Source organism: Kwoniella pini, chromosome 10, assembly GCF_000512605.2.
Source record: "Kwoniella pini CBS 10737 chromosome 10, complete sequence".
NCBI classification, from domain to species: Eukaryota; Fungi; Basidiomycota; class Tremellomycetes; order Tremellales; family Cryptococcaceae; genus Kwoniella; species Kwoniella pini.
In genome coordinates this window covers 210,345-236,851 of record NC_091725.1, presented here as the reverse complement: position 1 = coordinate 236,851, position 26,507 = coordinate 210,345, and the positions used below count along the sequence as shown (strand labels likewise).

The 26,507-nt window shown below is 39.3% G+C and overlaps 11 protein-coding genes across 11 annotated transcripts; 4 read left to right on the top strand and 7 right to left on the bottom strand.

Annotated features, from left to right (window-relative positions):
• Positions 1 to 666: 666 nt before the first annotated feature.
• I206_106884 (uncharacterized protein) lies at positions 667 to 2,056 on the bottom strand (the record flags this gene model as incomplete). Its single annotated transcript, XM_019157290.1, has 6 exons — positions 667 to 787; positions 847 to 935; positions 1,012 to 1,330; positions 1,476 to 1,537; positions 1,633 to 1,785; positions 1,907 to 2,056. The coding sequence occupies 6 exons, from the start codon at positions 2,054 to 2,056 to the stop codon at positions 667 to 669; spliced, it is 894 nt and encodes a 297-aa protein (XP_019010008.1).
• Positions 2,057 to 2,935: 879 nt separating this feature from the next.
• I206_106883 (uncharacterized protein) lies at positions 2,936 to 3,993 on the bottom strand (the record flags this gene model as incomplete). Its single annotated transcript, XM_019157291.1, has 5 exons — positions 2,936 to 2,986; positions 3,063 to 3,417; positions 3,497 to 3,567; positions 3,635 to 3,778; positions 3,850 to 3,993. The coding sequence occupies 5 exons, from the start codon at positions 3,991 to 3,993 to the stop codon at positions 2,936 to 2,938; spliced, it is 765 nt and encodes a 254-aa protein (XP_019010009.1).
• A 1,070-nt stretch (positions 3,994 to 5,063) lies between these two features.
• Positions 5,064 to 6,361, bottom strand: I206_106882 (uncharacterized protein; the record flags this gene model as incomplete). The annotated part of the gene is made up of 6 exons (XM_019157292.1): positions 5,064 to 5,187; positions 5,256 to 5,344; positions 5,413 to 5,749; positions 5,860 to 5,921; positions 5,980 to 6,126; positions 6,209 to 6,361. 6 exons carry the CDS (start codon positions 6,359 to 6,361, stop codon positions 5,064 to 5,066), a joined length of 912 nt encoding a protein of 303 aa, XP_019010010.1.
• Positions 6,362 to 7,121: 760 nt separating this feature from the next.
• Positions 7,122 to 8,575, bottom strand: I206_106881 (uncharacterized protein; the record flags this gene model as incomplete). Its single annotated transcript, XM_019157293.1, has 4 exons — positions 7,122 to 7,689; positions 7,816 to 7,916; positions 7,990 to 8,102; positions 8,158 to 8,575. 4 exons carry the CDS (start codon positions 8,573 to 8,575, stop codon positions 7,122 to 7,124), a joined length of 1,200 nt encoding a protein of 399 aa, XP_019010011.1.
• Positions 8,576 to 8,914: 339 nt separating this feature from the next.
• Positions 8,915 to 10,198, top strand: I206_106880 (uncharacterized protein; the record flags this gene model as incomplete). Its single annotated transcript, XM_019157294.1, has 4 exons — positions 8,915 to 8,934; positions 8,991 to 9,123; positions 9,189 to 9,425; positions 9,608 to 10,198. 4 exons carry the CDS (start codon positions 8,915 to 8,917, stop codon positions 10,196 to 10,198), a joined length of 981 nt encoding a protein of 326 aa, XP_019010012.1.
• A 393-nt stretch (positions 10,199 to 10,591) lies between these two features.
• I206_106879 (uncharacterized protein) lies at positions 10,592 to 11,634 on the bottom strand (the record flags this gene model as incomplete). The annotated part of the gene is made up of 7 exons (XM_019157295.1): positions 10,592 to 10,671; positions 10,728 to 10,738; positions 10,810 to 10,911; positions 10,971 to 11,005; positions 11,077 to 11,145; positions 11,288 to 11,343; positions 11,598 to 11,634. 7 exons carry the CDS (start codon positions 11,632 to 11,634, stop codon positions 10,592 to 10,594), a joined length of 390 nt encoding a protein of 129 aa, XP_019010013.1.
• A 691-nt stretch (positions 11,635 to 12,325) lies between these two features.
• On the top strand, positions 12,326 to 13,565 carry I206_106878 (uncharacterized protein; the record flags this gene model as incomplete). The annotated part of the gene is made up of 5 exons (XM_019157296.1): positions 12,326 to 12,390; positions 12,495 to 12,632; positions 12,725 to 12,806; positions 12,894 to 13,023; positions 13,147 to 13,565. The coding sequence occupies 5 exons, from the start codon at positions 12,326 to 12,328 to the stop codon at positions 13,563 to 13,565; spliced, it is 834 nt and encodes a 277-aa protein (XP_019010014.1).
• A 2,438-nt stretch (positions 13,566 to 16,003) lies between these two features.
• On the top strand, positions 16,004 to 18,276 carry I206_106877 (uncharacterized protein; the record flags this gene model as incomplete). Its single annotated transcript, XM_019157297.1, has 2 exons — positions 16,004 to 16,499; positions 16,580 to 18,276. The coding sequence occupies 2 exons, from the start codon at positions 16,004 to 16,006 to the stop codon at positions 18,274 to 18,276; spliced, it is 2,193 nt and encodes a 730-aa protein (XP_019010015.1).
• Positions 18,277 to 18,613: 337 nt separating this feature from the next.
• I206_106876 (uncharacterized protein) lies at positions 18,614 to 20,494 on the bottom strand (the record flags this gene model as incomplete). Its single annotated transcript, XM_019157298.1, has 5 exons — positions 18,614 to 18,651; positions 18,734 to 18,903; positions 18,974 to 19,398; positions 19,473 to 19,884; positions 19,971 to 20,494. The coding sequence occupies 5 exons, from the start codon at positions 20,492 to 20,494 to the stop codon at positions 18,614 to 18,616; spliced, it is 1,569 nt and encodes a 522-aa protein (XP_019010016.1).
• A 1,046-nt stretch (positions 20,495 to 21,540) lies between these two features.
• Positions 21,541 to 24,218, top strand: I206_106875 (ATP-dependent RNA helicase DBP2-A; the record flags this gene model as incomplete). The annotated part of the gene is made up of 9 exons (XM_070203419.1): positions 21,541 to 21,543; positions 21,615 to 21,720; positions 21,797 to 21,850; positions 21,922 to 22,009; positions 22,069 to 23,019; positions 23,079 to 23,170; positions 23,743 to 23,773; positions 23,827 to 23,979; positions 24,038 to 24,218. The coding sequence occupies 9 exons, from the start codon at positions 21,541 to 21,543 to the stop codon at positions 24,216 to 24,218; spliced, it is 1,659 nt and encodes a 552-aa protein (XP_070059520.1).
• Positions 24,219 to 24,598: 380 nt separating this feature from the next.
• Positions 24,599 to 26,341, bottom strand: I206_106874 (uncharacterized protein; the record flags this gene model as incomplete). The annotated part of the gene is made up of 3 exons (XM_019157300.1): positions 24,599 to 25,661; positions 25,722 to 26,007; positions 26,080 to 26,341. The coding sequence occupies 3 exons, from the start codon at positions 26,339 to 26,341 to the stop codon at positions 24,599 to 24,601; spliced, it is 1,611 nt and encodes a 536-aa protein (XP_019010018.1).
• Between the last annotated feature and the right edge of the window lie 166 nt (positions 26,342 to 26,507).

Sequence of the window (26,507 nt, the reverse complement as noted above, 5' to 3'; positions counted from 1 at the left end):
CATTACAGATACGCGTGGTTTGAACGCTCTACGTATCACCATACAACGACGGGAGTATTTCGATAACCATAACAAAAGTGTATGTGGCGGTCATGATGACCAGACGACACTAAACATAGGGACGCTTCATCGCTTCTGACTTCGTTAATGCCTCTGATCTAGCTCTCAGCCCGTACTTGGGAATGGAGACATCTGACAAAATCTTGGATTGAGATAAGGACCTTTGAATGTAAAACTCAGGCTGAAATGAATATATCGGATGACAGATTAATCTTACAACTTATCCATCCTTCTGCGTATCTATATGTGGCCAGAGTGAACTCTAGATATACATGTGAGACCATCATGACGGCTCGTAGAGATGATGAGTTCTCATAGGAGATTCTGTTGGACAAGTTCATTGGCAATTTCGCGACCAGGAACAAAGGACCAAAGCTAGCTCGTAGCCTCGTCGACGAGCGAAAACTTGATTTTTTGACTTTTTAGGGGAGACAAAGTACCCCAAAGTTTATGCGCAAGTACGGAAAGAATGCGGTAAAAATTGCATGAGCACACATATGAGGTTTTAATACATCATGTCATAAGTTCTCAGAAGTAAATGTCCCTTTTCATTCTCCCAACAAAACAGATAAATGGCATCGGTAGTGATTAAGACAATTGTCCAATCTAAAGAATAGAAACACAAAGTCCAGAAGCTAATTCGAAACCATTTCTACAAGCGAAAGCTTGGCATTGTGCATTGACACAGGTTACAGCTCCTTTGGCAACACCTTCCAAATTGGTACAGCTAAGAACAAAAGAAAATTAGCATTTTCCAGAAACTGTTCAGAGCAAAACTGGACTGACTCGATACCAAGTGTTGAGTTCATTACATTCTGGTATTCGCCGGAGAGGCAGCCACCGCAAGATTCAAGTTCTGTTTGTGTATCAATACACTATGAAAAGGTTAGGAAGGTAATATGAGCATTCGATTCAAACAGTGTTTACTAAAATGAATGATTGAATACTTACTTCATAAGCAGATGTTCCAGGTACAGAACAAGCCTTTAATCCTCCAGGACAGAGAGTTTGACTTTCCCTCCTAAGCTTTTGTAATCTTTCTCTCATTCTTCTTCTAGCAAGACCACTGGCTGTAGCTTCTTGTGAATGAACATAAGTGAACCAGGTTCCGGCATCACAACTTCCTGCGGGTGTTCCTCCATTTATGGTATATGCGCTGTTACATCTACAACCAAACTGATTAGACCCGCTTAGTGGTTCGACCATGACGGAACCTTCGGTAGCACATGCGGCGAGACAATCTTCGAAGTTATCAACGTTAGGCGGTGCGCTGTGAGAATAATCAAACGACCATTAGCTACTGTACTGATTCGCAGGCTCATATTGGTATGATCCATTTGATAAGTAGGGAAAATAGGATAATTCCCAAGTGACGATGAGTGATCAGATGATCAAGTTTGCGATGATACACTCACTCATCGGTTTCCATGTTAGTGTCACAGCCTTGAAAGTTGAATGAAGTGACTCTCGAATAGAGCTAAAATTCAGGTTTATCAATACATGGAACTCTTATCCAAACTTTGTTACTCGATGCAGAAAAACAGACATCGAAAGGGGTGGTGACAAACTTACTACATAATTGGAATCGGTTGTGCAAGTACCATCAGTGGCAGAGCCTTCAGTCCAGTACATAGCTGCGGAAGTTGTGGTAGCGCAATTACATTGTTCACTACTTGCCATAAAATAGAAATAGGGTGTATTTCCACCATCTCCGCCGCAAAATGTCTACCCAACATGTTCAATTAGCATCAGGAATGTCTGGTCCGTTTGTATCACGTGGCAAAGGTAGATACAGAGTCGGTCGAATGGTGATAAGGGACAAGAAATGATGAGAAGACGGACTCACATCACATTTGCCAACGTTCCCAAGGGTAGTAGTAGTAGTGATAGTACCAGTCTCAGCTACACATCCGAGATATGTAGCCGCATTGACCTTACAGGCCATAAGAGCCATGATGGCTACTGCGGACAAAGCAGAGATCATTGATGGAGCCATTTCGTTTATGGAATTCAAAAGGTAGAGCTTGAACGATGAGGTCAGTGAATTGAGAGAATTAAAAGGAGTGTGAGTGTTTCCAGTTTAAGGGAACAAGTTGGATGAGTGATCAAGATATAATTGAGATGAGAGAAGAGAAGAGAATGTTGTTAGCCGCTCGACCCTCTTATATAGACGGAATTTCGCATCTCCTGGTCAGACAGATCTACAATACATGATAACTCGACCGAATTAAAAAGCAGTAAACAAGCTGGAAGTCAACAACAATAAGCCCGGAGGTGACTTTGGCTGATTCTTCTCATTTCACTTATTCTTATGCCCTGTATCTTGTCCAGATCTTTATCCCCAGGAAACGGTAAGCTTCAAATGCTGTGATTGCCAAGTCTACCGGAAACGACAGGTGGATGATTTCGGTACCTTGATGTACCTCAAATGTTCCAGCCGATGCACAAAATCCGACAATAAGCTTCAAAAGCTAATTAAGCGGAATTACGTGAAATTATTCTGATGGATCGTCCGATAACGTAAAGTACCAAAACAAAGTAAACAACCGGAATGGTAGACAGAGCCGAAGATCAGTAACAAATTGTTCTTTTATTTTCAAGATACAGTTACCCGTCACATATGATGGTACTTTGGAGATGTGGGCCAGGAGATGTCGGAAAAAGACGGCAATGAATATGGCATGTCATTTTACTACAAAGATATGCGGCCGGGTGAATTATACAGATTTATTACGGAAACAGGTCGACTATGACTACAAGATTTCGAAAAACAAACAAAGGAAATGTGAAAGACATCATTGATCTTGGACCACAGGAACAAATCTTAAAAAGTGCAGTACGATCACCCCCGGACGGGAGATTTACTCATACCACCTCAAAATTGTAAAGCAATTATTCTAGGTTCATCTTCCTCGATTGGCTTTCCCTAGAAAACGTATCGCGACTAAGCCTAATCCCGAATAAAGAACGTTTGTGCTGATGACTTACCGCTCAAAACCCACTACCAGATCCTTACAGTCCTCCTCGACATAAACATACGTCACTTCTTCGACTACATGTATAGTTTGTTCCTCTTCACAATCTTCATTCTCCACGTCATCATTCACATCAAGTATCAGTTGTTTGTCTAATCTTCTTTTACCCTCCACTCTCTTTTTTGTCTGTTGTTTGAGGTATGTGAACCAAGTATATTGACCGCATGTAGTAGCACTATTGCCTGTCGTATCTATACTGGCCTTGGTATCGCAATTACAATCGAACGAACCGGTTTCAGGATTCGGTGAAAACATTATTGATTTTCCCGTTGAACAAGCGTTGAGACAGCTCTCGATAGTAGGATACTGACCACCTGGATGTCTATGGTAGGTCGCAGCTTGTGATCAGAATATCACCCTCATATCTCAACGGATTGATCAAGATTGCACTCAATACTCACAAGCTTGCCACGACTCCAGTATAACATCCTTGGAACGATAGTGAGCTGACCGGATCGTTTAAGGCATAGATCTATTCAGATAATTTAGCGACATAACTAAGAAGTATGCTGCGAGTACAGTTTAAGATGTTCACTAACCTCGTAGCTGTCTCCTTCGCACCCAGCTAATTCTGATGCACCATAAGTAAATTGAGAAGCTTTTGGGGAAACGTTGGAACAGTAGCATATGCCTGTATTGTACTGATTATAGAAGTAAGGAGTGTGAAGCGTAGAACAGTATGCCTACGTAACATAGAAAGACCATCAGTCGATGTGCACATCGGCGGCGAACGAGTTTGAGAGGTGAAACTCACAGCACATCCAGCTGAGTCACCACCAGCATAATACCCTTTTGGATCGCTAGCTTGTGGTTTGAAGCTGAAAGTATCTGTACAGCCGATAAATGTGTATGCAGTCACCGAATTGATCAGAAGGTAAATGGTGACTAGGATGATCATTGTGAAGTGTGAAGTCATAGTCGATCTATACAGGGTGATGACTATGATCAAGCTTTGTATATAGAGACTTGGCTTTTCGATGCGAGATGAGATGGATAAAGGAAAGAGTTGTTCAACGGTGGCTGAGCTTATTATATACCTTTTAGAGAGGTAGTTTGTGCTGGAAATTTCTCATGGTCAGAATAGTGATTGTGATCTTTACGCAATGTTTTTGATCTTCGTACCAGCTGTGAATGAAGCAACATCTTGGACGATGTAGTTGTCGTCAGTGGCCCTGTCCTGAATCACTTTATGCGAAAGCAAAATTATTGACACAACTTGATGGGAGGCCTGATGACAATCTTAAGCCGTCAATGTCGATCTCAGCAGGTGAAATTTAGACAAACAGACAGAAAAACTACAGTCATTAGGTCGAAGGGATGTAACAAAAGCCATACTCGATGTACCTGTACAATCAGGTCTAATGATCACTGACTGTGTAGAGTTACAACTGACTCTGACAGTCAATCGGAGAGGAATGTAAATAGATTGAAGCTCCGTTAGCGCGTTTGCAGTGCTTTGATTCAGACCTGGATGATTTCTCCTTATCGATAAGATTCAATTCAAAATTGATGTACGACTAGCCTTATCTTTTCGTGTAGCACCATAAGATGGTTCAGTTCCATAAGATCCGAGGATGTAGATTAGATTCGCATTCAATTCGCTCGTCTCACTTTGACTAATGTACCCGCCAGCGATTCAAATACATCTAATGACTGCGTCAGCGGCGCTGAGAGTGACCGAAGCTATATTGTGCATGAGATGCTTGAGCAGGAGATCGGCATTTGGATGAACCATTCCACCATCCTCTCACATTCGTACCTGATCTGATGATCTACTCGGTGCCTGCAACGTTGTCGATCTCGCTTCGTCCACTTACTGCAGAATTCCGGCGGGACTGAGAATGATGAAAACAATTCATGCAAATGCAATTACCCAAAACCAAGTCTGAGAATATGTCCTTCTAATGCAGCTAAGGGCGGTCATAACTTTCCTCCCCGTGAATCCGTTCTATGCCACGATATCACGGTTCAGTCTTTCTTAGGCGTACAAACTCCCCTCAGCAAAGCGAATCCTTTCTTGCACGCCAATGCTTGACAAGCTGAATCTTGACATGTAGTTCCGCCTAGAATAGCACCTCGCATCGCGGAGCAGCTGTATGGGGACAAGTATGACCAATTAATATACATCGCTAAGTTTCCAACAATAAGTGTTTAACTTACTCCGTTCCCGTTGCGATTTCATGTAAATCACCATATTCACCAAACATACAACCGCCGCATGACTCAAGCTCTGAGGTAGTATCGATACACTAATTTCATACCATTAGTCATATTTTGACGATTTCACCTCACAGAAAGGGATATCTGCTTTGCTCACCTCATAAGCAATGGAATTCGGAATATTGCAAGCTTTCATGTTCCTTGGACAGAAATTAGGTTTTGAATTTTGTCTTCTGATGGAATGTAATTTTTCCCGCATTTGTCTTCTTGCTATACCTGAAGCTGATGAAGCAGCATTATGATTATAAAGGAAGAAAGAAGAATAACCACAAGTCCTAGAATCATCTGTAGGTGAAAAAACGTCATTTGAAGGTGCACACAGACAATAAAGTTGAGTATCTGCTGTATTTGATCTAGGTGAAAAAGCTGCTTGACCTGAGGAAGCGCATGATGAAAAACATTCCCCAGGTGATGATACCATAAATGATTGATCTCTAAGAGCAAATGTCCCCCAGGGTGAATTATCAGTAATTGCAAGGACTATCGAGATAGGGAAAAGAAAATATGACAAGTAGAGGAAAAGAAATGATTTGAGTGAACTTACGATGATGGATTGGCAGATGGTGAACAGCCATTAAATTGAAAAGTGGTCACGAGTTTAGAAGCCTATCACAGAAAAACGTTAAACCCAAGAAGATCAAACAGATATAAAAAGTGGACTTACACGATAAGCTGTAGAGGGACAAGTACCTGTATTATCTGAACCTTGAATGATCTTTGACTGGGCAGGAGCGACAGCGCTACAAACGCATGAACCGCCAGAATTATAGTACATATAAGGAGCCGTACTAGCCGTAGGAGAACAGTAAGTCTGTTACAGGGAGATGGAACGGTAAGCGAAGCTTGAACTCAACGAGTCTCTAATAGGATTGAAGAAAATTCAATCAACTCACGTAGCAGGCGGCCTCGCTCGTTACAGACGTTGAAGCTGGGTCATTACCAGTAGGTGAAATCGATTGATAACATCCTACAAAAGTTTGAGCTTCTACCACAATAGCTAAAAACACCAAACAAGCTAAAAGGAAAATCGTTGGCCTGGTTATCATAGTTGATCTCATCGCGTATCAACGACTTCTTTAAGTGTTGAACAATGTGTGAAGGTTAAGTTTGCTGTTAAAGCCTTAGTTTCTTTTTATCTGTATCAGAATCATCAAAATCTATGTAAGTAAATATGTCGCGACAGCTTTTCTGTCATTCATATATACATCTCAACAATGACTCTTGCTTTTGGGATATTATAGACCCATGCTTCACATCGACTTGGCTATCCATCGGTGTACGGCTTCGAAAAGCCAAAGCCGAGATTCCAGATAAAACAGGTAAACAAACCAATATTATTAGAGCCTGATGGGATGATCAACCAATTATGCAATAAAGGTTTCAAGGTTAAAACGTTATTTTATGATAAACATCCGAGTGACATACCATTTTACAATTAACCGATTTAACGTAATTAGTTATTCCCTTTGTTCCATTGTTTATACATATCAATAAGCTCATATCTCTTTCTTTTGTAGCTCTTGTGAAAAGCCAAATTTGCATCACCTAGGAACATACGCCTCAGGACACTACACATACCTGATGCGCCCAAACACACAGTGATGAAACCAGTACTGACCCATTTTCGCTGTGGGCCTATGACAGCGTATGCGAGGAAGAATTACAACATGATCCTCTAGGTTATTCTCAAAATGCATTGATCCGTATGAAATAAGTTGATGCCCAGCCAAATATATGCAGATCATTGACCACGAAGCAGGGTGCGCCTTTCATTTCATACAATGCTATCACTGATAATCCAATCTATCACCTCCTCTTGCCACCCCTCCCACCTCTTCCACCCCTTTTACCTCCTCTACCACTAAGTGCAGATCTCGAGTTATTCACACTATCAATTTCACCTTTACTCAACTTTAACATTCCATTACTGAACCTTCCTACACCCATACTCAATCCTCTACTTCTTGAAGAATCATCTTTAACTCTACCACTCATTCCTTTTTTCTTACTAACATCCATTCCAACCTCAGCTCTTTGTTCACCTTTCGATCCTCTTTTGTTTAGACCATCAGATAAACCTCCAAATCTTTGATCTATATTACCAGCTGCTCTTTCACTTTCTTTTGATATTTTTTCTCTTTTTGCTTGTTTATGTATTATACCTGTTCTAATATGTGCTGGTAATTTTGATAAAGCTGCTGATTTGATTGTGGATTGTCCTTGACCTGGAATATTGTATGAAGCTAATTCGTTAAGTCTACCTTGTAAGTAGTTTCGTTTATCTACTGGACGACTTGAATTTTCTAAAGTGTTTTCTGAGATTAGGGTATTGACAATCATTTTGTGTAATGTTTGATCGAGTTTGAGATTAGACCTGAAAAATTAAAAGACCATAAGTTTTGGCATACTGTCAAAAAGATTGTGTCGGACGATCAAGAATTTCATGATGCAGAACCGATTTTGCGCAGTCAGAATAAAATGAAGCATAGAGTCAACTTACTGCTCTTCCAAGTCCTCTGATCCGGCTCTGGCTTTCTTAGAAGGTCTGACCTCATAATCGTCATCACGTTTTAAACCCATCATTTTAGCAGAATTACCATTCTACAAGACAGTTAATTTGATTAACTATACATCTTATGTCGAACTAAGGGATGTGGACGAGATATTACCTCACCATGAAGGCCTTTCGTTCAGCTTTAGTCATACCCATGTCCCTCTTTGCGCCTGATGTACCATCAAAGACTACTTCAGGAACTTGATGGATCGATTGCAGAGGAACATTCAAAGCTGTTTGAGAGGTTTAGCATAAATTCCGTTTAATGAGGTATATTTTTAGACTCACAAGGATCAGCAAATTCATCTTCGCTATCAGTAATAAAATCATCTTCTGCACCCCATCCATCATCTGAGATCTCTTCTTCCTGATCATCCTCATCCTCGATCTCATTTTCATCTGACAGTTCTATAGCTCTTTTCTTGCCTTTCAAAGCTGTACTGCTTTCTCCACGACTTATAGGTTCTAATCCTAACATAGCTCGTGATTGAGCTTCAAGGGCAGCTAACATTGTTGAACGGTCTTCGTCCTCGTCTTCATTATCCGAATCTGCTTCGCTCGAGCTGCTTGGAGTGGAGCGAGGTTTCTTCGATACTTGAGGGGCTTTAGCTTTTCCTCTTGAATCTGAAGGTGTTTTTATAGAAATCTTGTTGTCCTTGGCCGTGACGCGAACAGGTTTCTTACCAGCTTGCGTTGCGTTTCTCATAATGTCTTGATATGATAATTTGTTTAGATGGGTTTTCTTTCATGCAAATGCCAATTGGCTGTGATGTATAGGGCATATACTTCGATTAACATCACAACAATCTCTTCATCTCTTTAACTTTTTATCTTAAATCCAGAGTGATAGCGGCGATGACCGAAGAAAGAGCATTACTAGTGGAGGTTATAAACAATTTTTGATTCCGTTGGCATATTTTTGGGATTTTTTAGATCTACCTTGCTTTCCAACATTTCATGCGATTATCAACGATTTTAAGTGCAATATCGATTGGTGATTTCTATATTCCAACTCAAATAAAGAACTTGAAAGAATTATATCAAAATGTCAATGCTTCGCACGATGTAAGTTTTTGTTTATTGAAGTAATATGGTAATTCTAATATACTTTTTTCTTATAGAAAACCTAAAAATGCTCGTGTGAAAAGAGCTTTAGATAAAAGAGAACCTCAATTAGTAGAAAATGAAAAAACAGCAATTTTCGTTAGAGGTCAAAGTACAAGTGATATAGTTAGAAATGTAATGAAAGATTTAGTAAGTTAAATATCAAAATCTTAAAGTAAATTATAGCTAATTCTATTTTACGAACTTTTAAAAAGTACGCATTAAAAAGACCAAATGCTATAAATTTTTCAAGAAAAAATGATATTCATCCTTTTGAAGATACTTCTTCATTAGAATTCTTCGCTAATAAAAATGATTCAAGTTTATTCGTTACTGGTTTACATAGTAAAAAGAGACCTAATAATTTAGTTTTTACAAGGATGTTTGATGGAAGAGTTTTAGATATGATTGAATTGGGTGTTGATGATTTTAGGGGTATGGATGAATTTGATGTAAGTTTGAATTCGCGTTTGCTTTGAAGAGAGGTGGAGAGGAGCGAGAAGATGAAAGAGTAAGGATATATTGGGTTGCGGATTAGAAGAGAAGCAATGTGGATGAACACAATTTCTGAGATTATGATCTATATTATATCGATTTTATTGAAAGCTGACACAACGCAAATTCTCATCCGTAGTCACCTAAATCATCAGTCGGTGTTAGACCTTTAATGGTATTTCATTCCGATTTATTTGATGTACATCCAAAATATCAAGCAATTAAATCACATTTACTTGATTTTTATAATGGACACGCTTTAACAGAAATTCCTTTAATTGGAGGTATAGAACATGTAATTTCAATTACAGCAGGACCTTTATTAAATTCAGAAGATAATTTAGAAGATGAAAAGAATTTACCAAAAATTCATTTTAGAGTATATACATTAAAATTAATTTCAAGTGGAAATAGTGGATTTAAAATACCTAAAATTCAATTAACTGAAATGGGTCCTTCAATTGATTTAAGTATAAGAAGAATACAAGAACCAGATGAAGAAATGTTAAAATTATCAAATAAAAGACCTAAATTAGATAAATCAAAGATTGAATCTGGTTTAGGTAAAAAGAAAAAGAATATTGAAACTGATAATATGGGTGATAAGATTGGTAAATTACATTTAGAAAAACAAGATTTATCTAAAATGCAAGGTAGAAAAATGAAAGGTCTTAAAATTAGACCTAATCAAAAACTTACAAGTGTTAATGATATTGTTATTGATGAGTAAGACCTTTTTATTTTTGTTGTATCATATATGTAATGCATTTCATATAACACTGAAACACACAGAAACTTCGAGCTTGATGGCTGGTAGAAGGAGCACGAACTCCAATACCTTCATGCTGATAATCATAACCCCCATGACAGTTTCACGCTCTACTCATGTGATGGCTCAATCCTGCTGGCACGTTACTGTACTTCTCACTCAATCGCATCGCAGGCGAAATAATACAATCATACACAATATACCATACTGAATCACAAATTGAAAAAGAAACCTTGAAAGGAGGATATTCTCCTAAGTTCATTGGATCTCTTCACCGCTGCACGGAAACCTAATCTCACTACTTCTTAGCTATACTGATCCTCCTTACACCCGTTTATGCTAGCCAATACTCGCTCAAAAATCTTCGTCTTTAACCTCATATTGGGCCAGATCACCGAACGTGTTTTCAGAAGCGTAGAGGACGTAAAGGAAGCCTAGGACACTGTAGGTAAGCTTTGAGGGGTCAGAAATTAAGACAAACGATCCTTACCGTCTTCGTCCCTAATGAGCGAAAAACCAGTCATATCAGCAAAACGTTCCTGTCAAGTAGGATGCGTCAGAATGCAACTCACTTGTGTTCCTCGTAGATCGAACTCATCATGGCTGCAGTAGGAGGGAGAATATCATCAACGAAGATGAAAATAGCTTTCTCAGGTGCAAGCTTGATTCGTTTTCTACACTCGTCCACAGATCAGCTTCTATCGCCTGAGGCCATCATAATAAAAAAGCTTACCTGATCACATATACGAATTGACCGACAGTGAGATCCTACAAGATATCGCTCAGCTATCAAAACCTTTCTCAGAAGAAGAGCTGCTTTCCATAGCTGAGACACTCACCGACGGAACAAGATATTTCTTCTTATCGATTGTGGGAATATCACTCTTCTCGGCTTTCTCACATATGACCTATGAGATGTGAAAATTAGCCAAATCTCGTACAGCAGACTGAATCGAGCGATATAAAAAATCAAGCTTGTCGCTGTTTGTCCAGGATTGTACAGTGAAGACTTGATCACGGCGAAAGAGCTATAGGGATCCATGGACTTACTGGAATTCTATCGTTGTACTTCTGACGAATTCGCTCAGCCTCGGCTTTTCGCTTGTCTAAGCGTAAAGAAGTTCATTCGGTTCAAGATTGTCATGTTGGGCGATGATCAATGGATTCGCAGCGTGTTCGATGACAACATGGTCCAGTGATGGCAATATTGGGAGGTTGAAGCCAGATAGATAGGTGATAGGGTGACATATTTGGGATGAGGATATATGATATATGATGTGCAGAGAGTACATACGTCAGCTTTTCCCCCTCTTACCCATCTGCACCATTCCGCGACGTCATGCATGTTGGACTAACTCACCAAATGGGTGTTCATCCTTAAACTTGCTTCGTACCATATTGACTGATTAAGCTGAGATTCGAATGAGTGAAGCTGGTATCACTTGATAGTTTGTAATCTGACCTGGCAATCGTGAACAAGAGCGATGATGTGATGGAAGGGGACAAGGTCGTAAATGATATGAAGCGATGATATCGATGAATCATGCGCAAGTAGCAATAGAGAAGGCGAGACGAGGTCAAGGGGCGCGTGCGCGTCGGAAGCAAGTTGATTGACAAGACACACCATCAGCATATGTTCTACATGTATCAATGCGGACAGGAGTGAGAAAAGTACTCACGGTATATACTCGAGCAGAGACCGTTGTATAGTTGAGGCTTGTAGAAAAGCGACAGATGAGGAAGATGAAGGAATAATGTGAGTCAGAGTGGGTGGCAATACGAGTCGTAGTTAGGTTATGTTATCAACAACACATAATACAGTACTAAGATTAACCCCCTTAACGGCAACTTGCTCAAACCCGGTTATTCAGACAAACCACGTGATTGTCATTTTAAATGGGTAACTCATTGCGATTGTAGTGCCATGCCACATTCATCCATTCAAACCACACGATGACGGTTACGCGTTGACACCGACACTCATTCGACAATGAACATTCAACAATTCTCTATACGAATAATGATATCACATTGCACTACGCCTTGAAAGCAAGTGATTGACATATAGCATCTTTCAGTCTCAACACGATGGCTTTATATCACAATCCACCAATGGCATACGCTCAAGAACCAACAACAGCTCCAATAGAGCAGTGAGTGCTCCTTCTGTGCTAAATGGTCTGACTTACCGAGATCTCATCCTCTCTGCTTCGAGTTTAGTGTTGAATCTCAGCTGAGTATGATTGTCCATCTACAGCCGATTCAACCCATACTCCGATAATGGTGGATCTATCCTTGCTATCGCCGGTAGTGATTTTAGTGTGATTGCTGGTGATACAAGACAATCTGAAGGATATAATATTCAAACTAGATACGCAAGGAAGGTATGGCAATTGTGAGTTCATTTGGACATCGCACTTCTCATAACACTTGGTCATTACATTTAAGGTAGGTAAACAGACACTGATTCTTATATCTGTTAAATAGAACCGACAAAGCTGTCTTAGCTACTAATGGTTTCGCAGCGGACGGTAATAACTTCGTCAAGAAAGTGAAACAAAGATTAGAGGTAAGCTCCTGCTTATGACTTCATATATTCTGTACCAACTACCGAAGCGGTTGTAGATTGCTTGCTGATCCATATTTGAATAATTAGTGGTATGAACATGCGCATCACAAGCCAATGGGATTGAAATCAATCGCAAGAATGATCCAAACTATGTTATACGGAAAGAGATTCTTCCCTTATTACGTTTACAACATCTTAGGTGGGATTGAAGAAGACGGTGAGTTGCTTCTTGCCTATTGATAACACCCCTGGTTCAATCACAATCCAGTCTCCAACTACCCGAACATATGCATACAAGCATTTTGTGCGAATGGGATATTATGCTGATCAGTCTGAGTAGGAACTGGCGCTGTATACTCTTTTGACCCAGTTGGATCATACGAAAGAGAAGCATGTAGAGCAGCAGGAGCAGCTCAATCATTAATTCAACCTTTCCTCGATAATCAAATTTACTTTAAAAATCAACAACCTGAACCTGGATCTCAACCTTTCATACCTGGAAATTTACCTTTAGGTACGGTGTTGAGTTTAGTCGTTGACAGTTTCACAAGTGCGACTGAACGTCATATTGAAGTTGGAGATGGTATGGAAATTTATGTTGTAATGAAAAAAGGTAGATCAACGGATGATCTTTTGGGTGATAAGGGATTAGCTTCGGGTATGACTATTGAAGAACTTCCTTCATTAGGTGAGAGTATAAGCGAAGGTGAAGGTGGAGAGAGAACTTTCTTAGTTCGTCAAGCACTTAAACGAGATTAAAATCCATATTGAAAGGGATAGAAAGTGTTGTAACATATCTAGTTGATCCAAGGCAGATAGATTATGCAAAATAATGACAAATAGCTTTGGAGTCGACCATCAACAATTATGGTAATTCTGAACGTCGCACGATGATATTTTCAGATTAATTTCAGCTGCTGGCCTTTGCTAATTCGTATTCGCTTTCATGTTTCCGAAATTGCATGAGAAGCGGAAAGATCGCACAAGCTGGGCTCGACTAGAGCAATTAGGTGGTCGGAGTTGCTGGTTGATACCTATCATATACTTAATTGTATGTATTCATGGGATGGCATGATACGATGTCCCATTATTTTCGGTATATTCCGGATTAGTGGTTCAGCTTAAGAATGAAAAGGGTCCTTAAAGGTTAATCGGATATATAATTGGGCAGCACAGAGTAACGGATCAACATGGATGGAGTCAAATAAGCCTCATTTGGAATTCTCAATGGATATGCCCCTTTTCGTAAAAACAGCTCAAAAATCATAGACAGCGGGAGACTTGCGTATGAAATGAAATCGTTCGAATGGACGATTCTGTGAAAATGGACAACCTAAACTTGTGCTGTGCAGCTTTGATTAACATCATCTATTGTCGTTCGATAATCCGACTTGACTTATCATGGCCGCAGCTTATCGTCTCGTCATCTTTATGATACTATTGGTTCTTTTGCGTTGTGGTTACCTCCATTCAAAATTGTTCGTCAAAATGAGTAAAATCACACCGGATGAAGGTCAAATATTATTGTAGATATCAACGAGGAACGGGCCCAAGACATTGATTTTTGATTTTCTCGTAATTCCAGGAATCGGTAGACCGAGCCAAGTATAAAGACATAACAATATGTCAGGTTGGATGTTATTTGCTTTGAATGATCGAAAAGATGCAATTTCTGTAGGAATCGCTTGAACGGAAATAAGGAACAATAAGCTTGTTCAAATTATCAGAAGCGATGTATTGATTGAAGTACTGAATCGTATCATTTGACTTGTTCATCAACGATATCATCGCTATCTTGCTATCTCGTGAAAACATCTTTCGTAATATTTTGACATTTCTTCAGGTACATTTCCCTTACAATTCTATGACGCGCAGGCTTAATTTTTTCCTAGAAATCCCATCTCGGCCTCTTGCATTTCCCTTTTTTCCAAGTGCTTCTTCTTCCAAGATAAATTCCAATGTTTCTTCTGCACACGATCAAAGCTGCACACGATCAGAGATCAGCTTAATTCAGGGGTATGATACATAGATAATCCAGTTATTTAAGACATCTTGGCAAATTGTGAATAAGAAGTTACATCGCTTAAAAGTAACATGGGATATGGGACTTCAATGCAAATGAGGAGCATAAGCATTAAGCTCAACCCCATTGAATTTCCCCAGAAAAAGAAAAGTTAAAAATTCGCAGTAGAAAAAAGTAATGGACCGAAAGATCGACAAAAGTAGTAGTTTATCCCTAATTGACTACGCTTTGTACATCAAACCGCTGCGGACATTTTAACAAAAAAAAGAGAGAGTCATATGTTAACGTAAATAACTTTAGAAAGGTAGTTAGCATACCGCAGCGATAAGAAACTTTTCTTATTTCACTACCAGTACTTTCGATCCGGACCGACATTCGTCACCCGATTCTTTTGACTAAAACTCGATCTTTTGCTTGATTGCTTCTTACAAAAGATTTCACTTTTCATATATCTCAATAATTCATAGCTTGACTATACTTCAGAGCTAGATCAAATTTCAACACATGAAATTGGCGCAAATCAGTTGGTCAAATTAGTAAAGCGCGTCATAAAAAGTAGAATTCCACTCTTAATGATTTGATTCAAGACATCCGACAGTTTCAAGATTGAAACATTTTAGACAGGACTATTGGGAAAAAATAGGTATATTGACAACATCCGAATCGCAAGTGAGTATACATACCATTCATCACAATTTTGCTTTTTGAATTTCATTGGAGTATCTATACCTTTTCTCCTTCACACCATCAAGTCCCCTATCCTCTCCGTACTCTTAAATTGCGGTCTAGACCAATTCACCGTGCGTTTTATCGCTTTGATCATCAAGTGCGTCATTCCATTCGCATTGTGTTATGATTTCCAATTGAACACATACTAAATTTACCTCTCATGTGCGATTGACCGCGTCCACTTTCCTCTTGGTATCCTTTGCTTACACTTTGACCGATCTTGGCATTGATCATTACAAAGGTTTCCTTTCCTTTATACTCCTTGCATATCATCCATCGTCCTCAATTCCCAATATGCTCTTTAATCTCAATAGCTGACATAGTAAATTCAGATCATATTGACAATTGTCATCAGAGATAATTTCCAGAATCTACCTGCGCAGAGCGCAGTCGGTTTCACATCTGTTTAGTTTAGGAATTGGTACCACTCTCTTTCGCCAGAATCATGTCAGCTGCAATCTCCCCAGCACCAATATCAGATAATTTCATCAACTCCAAAGCGCAGTTTTCCAGACGAAGTACATCATACGACATGTCCAATAGCAATAGCTCATCATTCATCAGAAGGGGTTCATCAACTTTAGCAGTTGTACCTGAAAATTATGATCATCATCCTGTCAAACCACCAACCAAACAAATCTCGCCGCCTTCAGCGTATAATCAACAACAGCCTATGCAAGCTCAAAGGAAATCCACACAACGGTCTGTAAGCGATGTCACTCCTTCTCTGAACTCAAGTTCTGCGGGAAGTTTAAGGGAGATGGATAAAGCTTTAGAAATGAAAATGCGACGAACTTCTCCGGAGAAAGGCAAATCGAAAGAACTTCCTCGTACAGCCTCTGAGCGGAGAAGAAGGGCAGATTGGGCTATAGACCTTGTAGAGACTTCTCAAGGGGCTGAGATTTGGTCAGAGGACCAAAGGGTCATACTCGTCTTAGGCGGTGAGTTGCGTTACTGTCAATGCATTGTGATCTTTCACTCAGCAATGGGGATGATGCTGTTACTAACATCCCATACATAGAAACTACACCAGCTTCTCTTGCTCCAATACTGTACGATCCCGCTTTCTCCGAGACTTTGCTTCTGGTCGGCTCTTTTGAGCCTCTACCATCTATCGAAGCTCTTCTGTCTCCATCTCATCTCATGTCGTCCTCACCGAATCAACAAATTTTTCCCACTGTTCAACCATTCACGCCATCAATCGAGTCCAACGACACGGATGCTCACGCTTTAACTGTTCTTTTGGCGCAAGCAGCTTCGCTGGCGCAGCAATTTCGCTCGAAACCTAGGGGTTCTATATCATTCCCACGACCGAGGGCGGGATCAAATGCTTCATCATCCGCCTCAAATTCGCCTCCTTCGACACCACCAATGCGTAAGAGGGTACTTTCGAACTTCGGTTCAACAAGCGGCTCAGCATCTAATAGGAGTTCGATAGATTCTACAATGGGCACAAATGACAGGCAGAGATCCATTTCCATGTATGACACCTCGAATGATTCGACTCCTAAGGCCAAAAACAGGTTAACGTCTTTCGGAAGAGATAGCATATTTGGAGGTTTCAGGAGGGGCTCGGACGCCTCTGATTTTAGTGGAAGTCCTGCAAATTCCTCGTCCGGACAAAGTGGAAGTCTATTCGACGCCGTAATCAACTTCATACCGGATATGAAGAATTATAAACCTGAAAGAGCCTTACAAGATATGTTACATCAAGCAGTCGTCATTACTACAGGAATCATGCCAAGCTTGACTCGACAATATGGCAAATCTTCGAACAACTTCGAAATGCCTATTAGTGTACTTCACGTTCTACCCAAGATAATGCCAACTCCTCTACCAAGTGTAATCGAAAGTTTCCTTTTGTCACTTTTACCCACTTTCCAACTCCGATGTCCAAGAGAAATCTTCGGCAGTGTAGTCACGACTCCTGTGTGGTTATCGCCTTTCGTTGAAACTAACTCCACAATGAACAACAAAGGCACAACATTCACTGGTGAAGACGTTAGCGGCACACAAGTGTTATTGTTTGGTGGAATCAGATGTCCTTATCAAGTTTTAGGTTCTGCCGAAGATTTCCGACCTCGAGCATTTTTGGCGAATTGGTCAGACTGTATATCTATGCCTGGCTTGATCGCTGAAGCTAGACGGCCTTCTTCAAATCCCACTACTTCATCAAGACCTTCCGCAAGTGGGAGACCAAGTATAGGACATGATAGACATCTATCATCGCCACCTTCAGTACCTTACAATTCTACTCAAGCTAGAACACCACCTCGTTCAAGATCACCTTCTCCATCTAAAAACTTAAATTTACTGCCATCCGGTAGATCGAGTCCAACATCAATACCAAGATCGATGTCAATGCCAATGCCCAATACATCAAGCATGAAAAGATCTAAACTAAATGTCAGTCATACTCCTCCCATGTCAAGTGAAGTTGATCTTCCACAAACATCTCCAACTAAAGAAATACCTGCAATCGCCACTACATCGAATGGACAGTCACCGCCCACGCCAGATCTAGATTCCTCTGTCAACTCGTCTTCTTGCGCTTCGAGCTTCGCTTTGGGCGAGACTGCAAGCGGAAGAGGTAGTGAGCAAGGAGGTGAAGTCTCAGGAGAAAATGTAAAGATTGTAAATCATACCGAATTAGCAGGGACTGGGAAAAATAGCGTTCATACTAAGAAAGGTTTGAAAAGCTGGTTTAAAAGGAAATGAACGACCTATTTGTATCGTTAATATGTGAATTGAGGTGTGAATATTAGTTATGATTCAGTGCCTCCTTTACTATTTATACATGGACTATAATCATATTTCTTGAAAAGTTATTTATATAATATTTCTTTGTCTTCATTTAACGAAAAATGCATATTCACGCGTAATTTACGAAATTCGATCAAGTAAACTGTTATTTTCAAATAATGTTTAAGAAGTACAACAGATCCTTTTTTTGTGAAGAGAATGAATGAAGAATAAATAAATTATAAAGCTATATATATCGTGAAATTCCTGTAATTTGCTAGAGATTTATCATCGAATCTGTCTTTTGAAGAGTCTATTTTCTGGCTCCATCACCTTTCCAACTACCTCTAACTAAATGATCGAAAAACAAAACATTATAAAGTAAATAAATGGTTTTATTTTTATTTATCTCTAAAAATGAGAGAAAACTTACAATTATGTAATACATTTGCTTGTATACTATCTGGATTTTCTGCACCAAAATCCCTTTCACCACCTGGACTAAAACCTGTTATAGGTAAAATTAAAACATCTCCTATACGTAAAGGATGATCTAATGATCTTAATCTATGCCATGATACGTTATATCTAGCAAGTAAAAAGCTATATACAGATATTCAGTTTTAGTTTTTTTTTTCCAATGGCTCCTTCAAAATAAAAGAGTTTTACTCACGTAACAACTGCATCAGTAAATAAACCTGGACCTGTCCATTCCATTACATTCATAGCATGATCTCTATGTTGTGATTTTAATTCTTCAACTTTTTCATTTTCACCTTTAGATTTTAAAATTTCAATTTCATTAATTCTCCAATTTTCCCAATTTTCAACAACTCTAGTTGAATTTATAACTCTTCTTACTGCATCTAAAAAAATTGGATGATTTGGTGAAGAAGATAAAGTCCATTGACATATTCCTAATGGTCTTGGCCATTCATTTTCCCATCCTTTTTTATTATGTACATCAACATCAATTCCTATAATTACAGCAGGATTTGTTGAAATTTTTAATTTCCATTCTTCACCATCTGTTTTTGATAAATCTAATAATTCAATTGAATTTTTTCCCCATTCTTCAATTGGTCTAATTGGTCTTGTCTAAATTTCAAATCGACATATTAGATATTTGTAATTTTTAGATATTGTAACTTTTAAAGAAAAAAATCACTCACATCAACATCAGAATAAACACCACCAATAATTAAAGGTAATAAATATCTTAAAAAATCAGCTTTAAGTACACCACGATGCATATAATCCCATGCCCAATTAACATCTGATCCTTCAAATTTACTTAACATCCAATCATGTGCTTGTTGATCATTTAAAAAATTCATTTTCCATCCATCAGCTTTATTTAAATTTTCCCAAATTTTTGGTAATTCATTTTCTGGATTAAATTCTTTATCTGTTTGATGAATATTTTTAAAACTTATCATTGAAGGTGAATTAGTTTGACCAGAATAAGAATCGGATATTATATTTTCATAATTTGGTGGATAATGATAATAAAGTGAAGAAAGTAATTGATTATGAAGTGGTTCAGGTAAAGATAATGCAAAATCATGTAATAGTTGGAAATATCTAAGCCAACACAAAATATTATTAGATTATTTCATCATTCATTGGTGTTTGATATCTGATAGATGATGAGACAAACATTTACTTACGCTCTTGAACCTTCTTCACCAGATTCAATTCCCAATCTGTATCTGTTTTCAGCAACTTCACCTAAAACTGATACGTTATATGGAGGTGATATCCAACCTAATTCTTCTGATAATCCCCAATTGCTAATGGATTTCCAATCTTCTTCTTTATCTGACGAAGGGATTTCTACTGAATCATGTGGTGATTCAGAACCGACGTCAAATTCAGGTGGTACTTCAGAACCAACATCAAATTCGGGTGGATCTAAAGGTCGTCCATTAGAAGATTCTGTTACAGGTTTAGCTTCCATAAATGGTAGATCAGGCTCTTCAATTGGTTCTTCTTCTATCGTAACTGTTTTAACTGATTTTAGGGAATATCCAACTATTCCCATAAAAATGACTGCTATTAACGTAGTCTGAAACAATCTTTTTCTTGTTGAAGAATAAGTTTTGATGGATTCTGTAGATATAGGATTGGAATTTGTAGGTAATGAAGTATATCGCTGAGAACGTAAACCATCTATCCATGTGGAGAGAGACATGATTGGAGTTGGAGTTGAGGATGATGACGATAAGGATGAAGGGAAAATTGTTATTCTTGGTGAACGAGATGCCATGTACAATTTGATCTTCTAACTATTTGGATTTGTTGATACTCTAATGATATTCAGAGCTCAAACAATCCTCTCAGCTTTACTTGAAGTGATTTTGCTCTAATGCAAGGTATTATTACGTTGACTGTTGTCTTACAATATGAGGGAAGGGTTTTGGACAAATGAGTTGATGTATACTTGATTTTTCGAGTTGGATTTGTAGTTCTCAATTAGCTTTATAACACCTAGATAAAGAATATACTCTCTTTCCTCGAAACGACGAGGAAAAATACATGCAAAGACCAATTGAACCGCAGCTTTATGCGTAGTGTTTTGCATATTCGAATTTATTATCGTTTGCGCATGTTTTGAATATTGCCGTCATTTCGAATAAGGAACCAACTCAGGGTATATTAGATAGGTTACAACTTCGAAGCACCGCCGGTTTTGGTCTCAAACTTTGTTTGATGCTGAAATCATGGGTTATTGCGTTTGATCATCCATTTAGCGAAAATTATCTTCGACCTTCGTGCTATCCGGCCTGCAGTGCTCATGTACAGGCTTGCTTGTATCATGACAACGGCAAGCTTCATATGGTCTCTAGTATAGGTGACCTAGGCAGACATCAAGTACAGCCTTAAAGAGATCTTGGCTATTTAGCCGAAAACGGCTCGAAATCTAAAGAACACAACACGTGGCCCAGAAGCTCAATCACCGCAGGTGCCACAGAGACTTATACCCGTCTTATGGTGCGGAGATAGGCAAGATCGGATAGTGGAGCTGTCCGCCATTGATAAGTTTTTCAGTTGTTTTTTCATTTTGTATTGTCCTGCGGGTCCCACATCCTATCACCCATTCATTCATTCAAATCTTTGTCTTCTTTCCTCTTTATCATCTCCTACTTATCATCAATCAAAAAATTAGCATTCGTTTATCACGAGCTACATACTTTTTCATAGACTCTTTCGGCTTTTTAATCTTTAGTAATTAACAACATGGTAAGCTCACAAACTCATTTCGCCACTGCTTGAGCTCAGATAAGCTAACGCGCCCCTTTCATTCTTCTTAGTCTTACGGTGGTGGATCTTACGGCGGTGGATACGGAGGAGGCGGTGGTGGTGGTTACGGCGGTGGTGGTGGTGGCGGTTATGGGGGAGGTGGTGGTGGTGGATACGGTAAGCTTTTCACGAATTTCCAAGACCACTGGTATAACATCGAAAGGTGACCAATTATTTTTCCCGTTCTTAACAGGCGGTGGATCATACGGTAATTATTCTGGTGGTGCAGGCTATGGCTCTTATGGAGGCACGTCCAGACGATGGCATTTATCGTCGAGTTCGGGATACGCTGACATTGTTTACTCTTTTTCTAAATAGGTGGCGGTGGTGATAGAATGGGAAACCTTGGCGGTGGGTTACAAACCATTGATTGGAACCACACCAATCTTACCAAATTCGAGAAAAAGTGAGTCCAAACCCACCTGTTGTAGCTATGGTCGCAATCTAAGCTGATATGTCTCAAAGCTTCTATGTTCAAGATCCTCGAGTGACCGCTCGAACTGATGCCGAAATCAACGCTTTCCGAGCTGAGAAGACCATGAAGATTCAAGGTCAAAACGTTCCTCGACCTATCACTACTTTCGAGGAAGCCGGTTTCCCTGACTACATCCTTTCTGAGATCAGAACTATGGGCTTTACCGCTCCTTCATCGATTCAATGTCAAGCCTGGCCTATGGCTCTTTCCGGTCGAGATCTTGTAGCCGTCGCTGAGACTGGTTCCGGTAAAACTATCTCATTCGCTCTCCCCGCTATGGTCCACATCAATGCTCAACCACTTCTTGCCCCTGGAGACGGACCAATCGTCCTTATCCTTGCCCCTACTCGAGAATTGGCTGTTCAAATTCAAGCTGAGTGCAGCAGATTCGGTAAATCATCTAGAATTAGAAACACTGCCATCTACGGTGGTGCCCCTAAGGGTCCTCAAATCCGAGATCTTCAACGAGGTGTTGAGATCTGTGTCGCTACTCCCGGTCGATTGATTGATATGCTCGAAACCGGAAAGACCAACCTCAAGCGTGTGACATATCTTGTCATGGACGAAGCCGACCGAATGCTTGATATGGGTTTCGAACCTCAAATCAGAAAGATTGTCAGTCAAATCCGACCTGACAGACAAACCCTTCTTTTCTCTGCTACGTGGCCCAAGGAAGTTCAAAGACTTGCCATGGATTTCCTTCACGACTTCATTCAAGTCAACATCGGTTCTATGGAGCTCACTGCCAACCACAATGTGCAACAACACGTTGAAATCTGTACCGACTACGACAAACGACAAAAACTTCTCGGTCACCTTGAGCAAATCTCCAAAGAGAACGCTAAAGTCATTATCTTCATCGCTACCAAGCGAGTTGCTGACGACCTTACTAAATTCCTTCGAATGGATGGCTGGCCTGCTCTTGCCATTCACGGTGACAAGTGAGTTTGCTGAATTCACATATCAGTATGACTGTGCTGACTAGCTTTACTTTTGTCAGACAACAAGCCGAACGAGATTGGGTTTTGGCCGAATTTAAAGCTGGTCGAAGTCCTATCATGCTTGCTACTGACGTCGCTTCTCGAGGTCTCGGTATGTTACAGCTTTTAATCGTCTCTCTGCGAGACGACTTCGACTTCAAAGCACCGGCGCCTTATCCGCAATCGCTGTCTTGCAAAGCTACCCAAGAGTTTGAGCGCTCAAGTGATCCTTCGTTCAGAGGGGTGGTACGCGTCAATACGTTTTGTTCTCTGATGCGTCGGTCATACCGCCACGTCTTCCTTGGGTGGACGTGTCGAGGTTGACCGATAATTCTATACTAGAGGACTGACCTATTTTTTCACGCTAGCACCCCTTTCATAGAGGATCTCGAAGGCGCCAACGCGAGTCTGCTCTTACCGACTAGACTACCTATCTTGATAGGGAAATAGCTCGGTTTTTCGTAGCACTACTCAAAACGCGTTCTCTTAGCTCTGCCATCAAATTTCAGTGATTGACAGGCGCCATCAAGGTGTTCAATAAAAGTCTAGTCGTCAAGCGGTTTTCATTGTGAAATGGGAATAATACTTACGTCTGTGCTTTCTCCTTTCCTCTCTGCTTTCATTTCTGCTTTTTTGCAATTGAATATTTACGTTGACTCCGATAATCCGCATCTTGATATAAAGATGTCAAGGACATTGGTTACGTCATCAACTAGTGAGTGAACCGTGCCATCTTTTCGGACGTCACGCTGATTTATACGTTATCAGTGACTTCCCAAACAACTGTGAAGACTACATTCACCGAATCGGTCGTACCGGTCGAGCAGGTCGAAAGGGTGTTTCATACACTTACTTCACCCCTGATAACTCTAAGCAAGCTCGTGAACTTGTACAAATTTTGAGAGAGTCCAAGAGTGAAGTGTGAGTATTTTCCGTGTTAGTAAAGAGAGACAACCCGCTGATTCGTCTTTGCTGGTAGTACACCTGAGCTTGAGCAAATGGCTATGTACGGTGGTGGAGGTGGTGGACGAGGACGAGGTGGAGGTGGAAGAGGAAGAGGAGGAGGTAGATTCGGTGGTGGAGGTGGTGGTGGTTACGGAGGTGGATCTGGTGCTAATTCCGTCGGTGGTGGAGGAGGAGGTTACAGTTCAAGATGGTAGACATTTTTAAAATTTACTGACCCCTTCTTTTCTTCATTGATTTGGTTACCTCTCTTCGGTTTATAGATTTATGTACATTATTTTATCACTTCATCACGTCATCATCATTTAATATAGACAATTTTACCTGAATCTCCTAATTATGGACAATTAGGCGATTTAGGTATATATACCATAGATCACTATGCAATTTGTGTAATTCGGCCTTCTTGTAAATACGAATCGTATCCATTGCATTGTTTATTCATATTAACTGAACATAGGTTATACAATCAAATGTGATATATAGGTATACTGTACAACATTATACGGAACATATAATAATTGAGACTCTACGCCCTTCGAAATATAATACAATTGAAAAGTCAACATAATTAAAACTACACAAATTTGTTCAACCCTTTATTAATACTTTGACTTCTAATAGGTATTTTAGATTCCTTGATTTTATTCTCCTCTCTTGAGATGGATATATGATCATAATTCATATCTGTTGAAGCAGACTGTTTGTATAAATCTGAACTAACACGAATAGGAATTTTACTTTCTCTTTTTGTATTCTTATAAGTAGGTTCAGATTCGGGACAAATCTCTTCGATGATATTCTGGTTGCTTATTAGAGATTCATTTTCGTTTATCAAACCTAGATCAACATCACTTTCTAAAGCTTTTTTACCTTCCGCGATTAATTTTGATAATCGACAAGACATAAAATCTAATCTTGATATCATTTCATCATCATCATCATCATCATCATCATCATCATTTTCGTTATTTTGATTTTGGGCATTCATACCTTCTTCTCCTTCAAATTGATTTACAGATATTGATTTGTTTAAATTTTTATCGATTGTATTATCATTAAGATTATGTATTTCAATAATAGGTGTAGAAGAAATAGAGGATGTAATGATACTTGAATGATCAAATGATAATTCATTTTTTAAAAGTTTCTTCCTTTTTCTATTGTTATTTCTTCTTCGTATCGTTGAAAGTGAATATTGAGATGATCTTGATTTTAAAGTTGACATTTTAGATGAAGTTGGAGTAATGATTTGTTCTTCTTCTAATAAATCTAAATCTTCCCATTCTTTATTATTTTCAAGGCTTTTTACTATACCTTTGTTCTCAGTCTCTTCATACGCTGGAGGTGGTAGTGATTCAGTATTCATATTTGAAGATAAATTTTGAATAACAGGAATGTGAGGTTCGTTGGGTTGTACTTGATCTAAATTTAGGTCTCTAGGGCTTGCTTCGACAATACAAGGTGACATTCCTTTAGGTGAAGGCCCTGTAAGATCTTCTTCAGTTCTTTCATGAATTTCAAATGGCACTGAGTATTGTCCATCGTCTATTGCTATATCCCTATCCATACTGTCTGGTATTGGCCTTTCATTGGTGGTTGAGCTTGAAGGTTGATTCGAAATTAACCTATATGCAGTTCTATAAGATTTGATGTTCAGCGAATTGGACGATTGAAGAAAATATAGACTTGATACTTACAATCCTAATGCAGCTCCAAAGACACCCACATTTACAGCACTTCCAAACAAACTACTTCCCCAACTCTGCCTCTTAGGATTACTAAGCGGAGCATCTTTCGTCTGTGAAATTATGTTACTTCCTTCTTCTTCTACGTTGGTAATTGCACCATCATCTGTGGTATCTATTCTGCGTTCATGAGCTACATGCCCATCGTGTAGGACAATCGTTCTTTTGATAGGTGATCTTCTTTGCATCGATTTGTAGGAACATTCTTCTGCTTCTTGCTTTTCATGCGTAACGTAAACTATAAATATAAATCGAAGATTATTACATACTAATCTAACATATCAAGAGATAAGAGAAAGTTTTGACTTACTTTGACTTAGACCTTGTTCAATTTCTGTTGATTTTGATTTACCTTTATCTAATTTACCTATTATATTCTTACCTTCTATACTTATTATAGGAATACAAGGTGAAGTAGAAGGATTCCAAGATCTTTTAATTTGTCCATTAGATGTACCTACCCAATGTGTTAAAGAAGGTGCAGAGTTTGATCTGGAAGGTTGCATTCGTTTATTCGTGGTTGAACCTGCTTGGGATGTTGAAGGAATAATAAGATGATTACTGAATGACATGTTTTCGTGGAAAGTTGGGATTTGAGTGAAGATTTAGGATTATCTCACTTCAACTTCAACTTGACTTCATGACAAGACGAACATCATCCATACAGTGGAGCTCGGAAGGGAACAGGAACCACGGCTGAGAGTTTGCTTGTTGACGTTGATGTCGATAAGCTCTGGT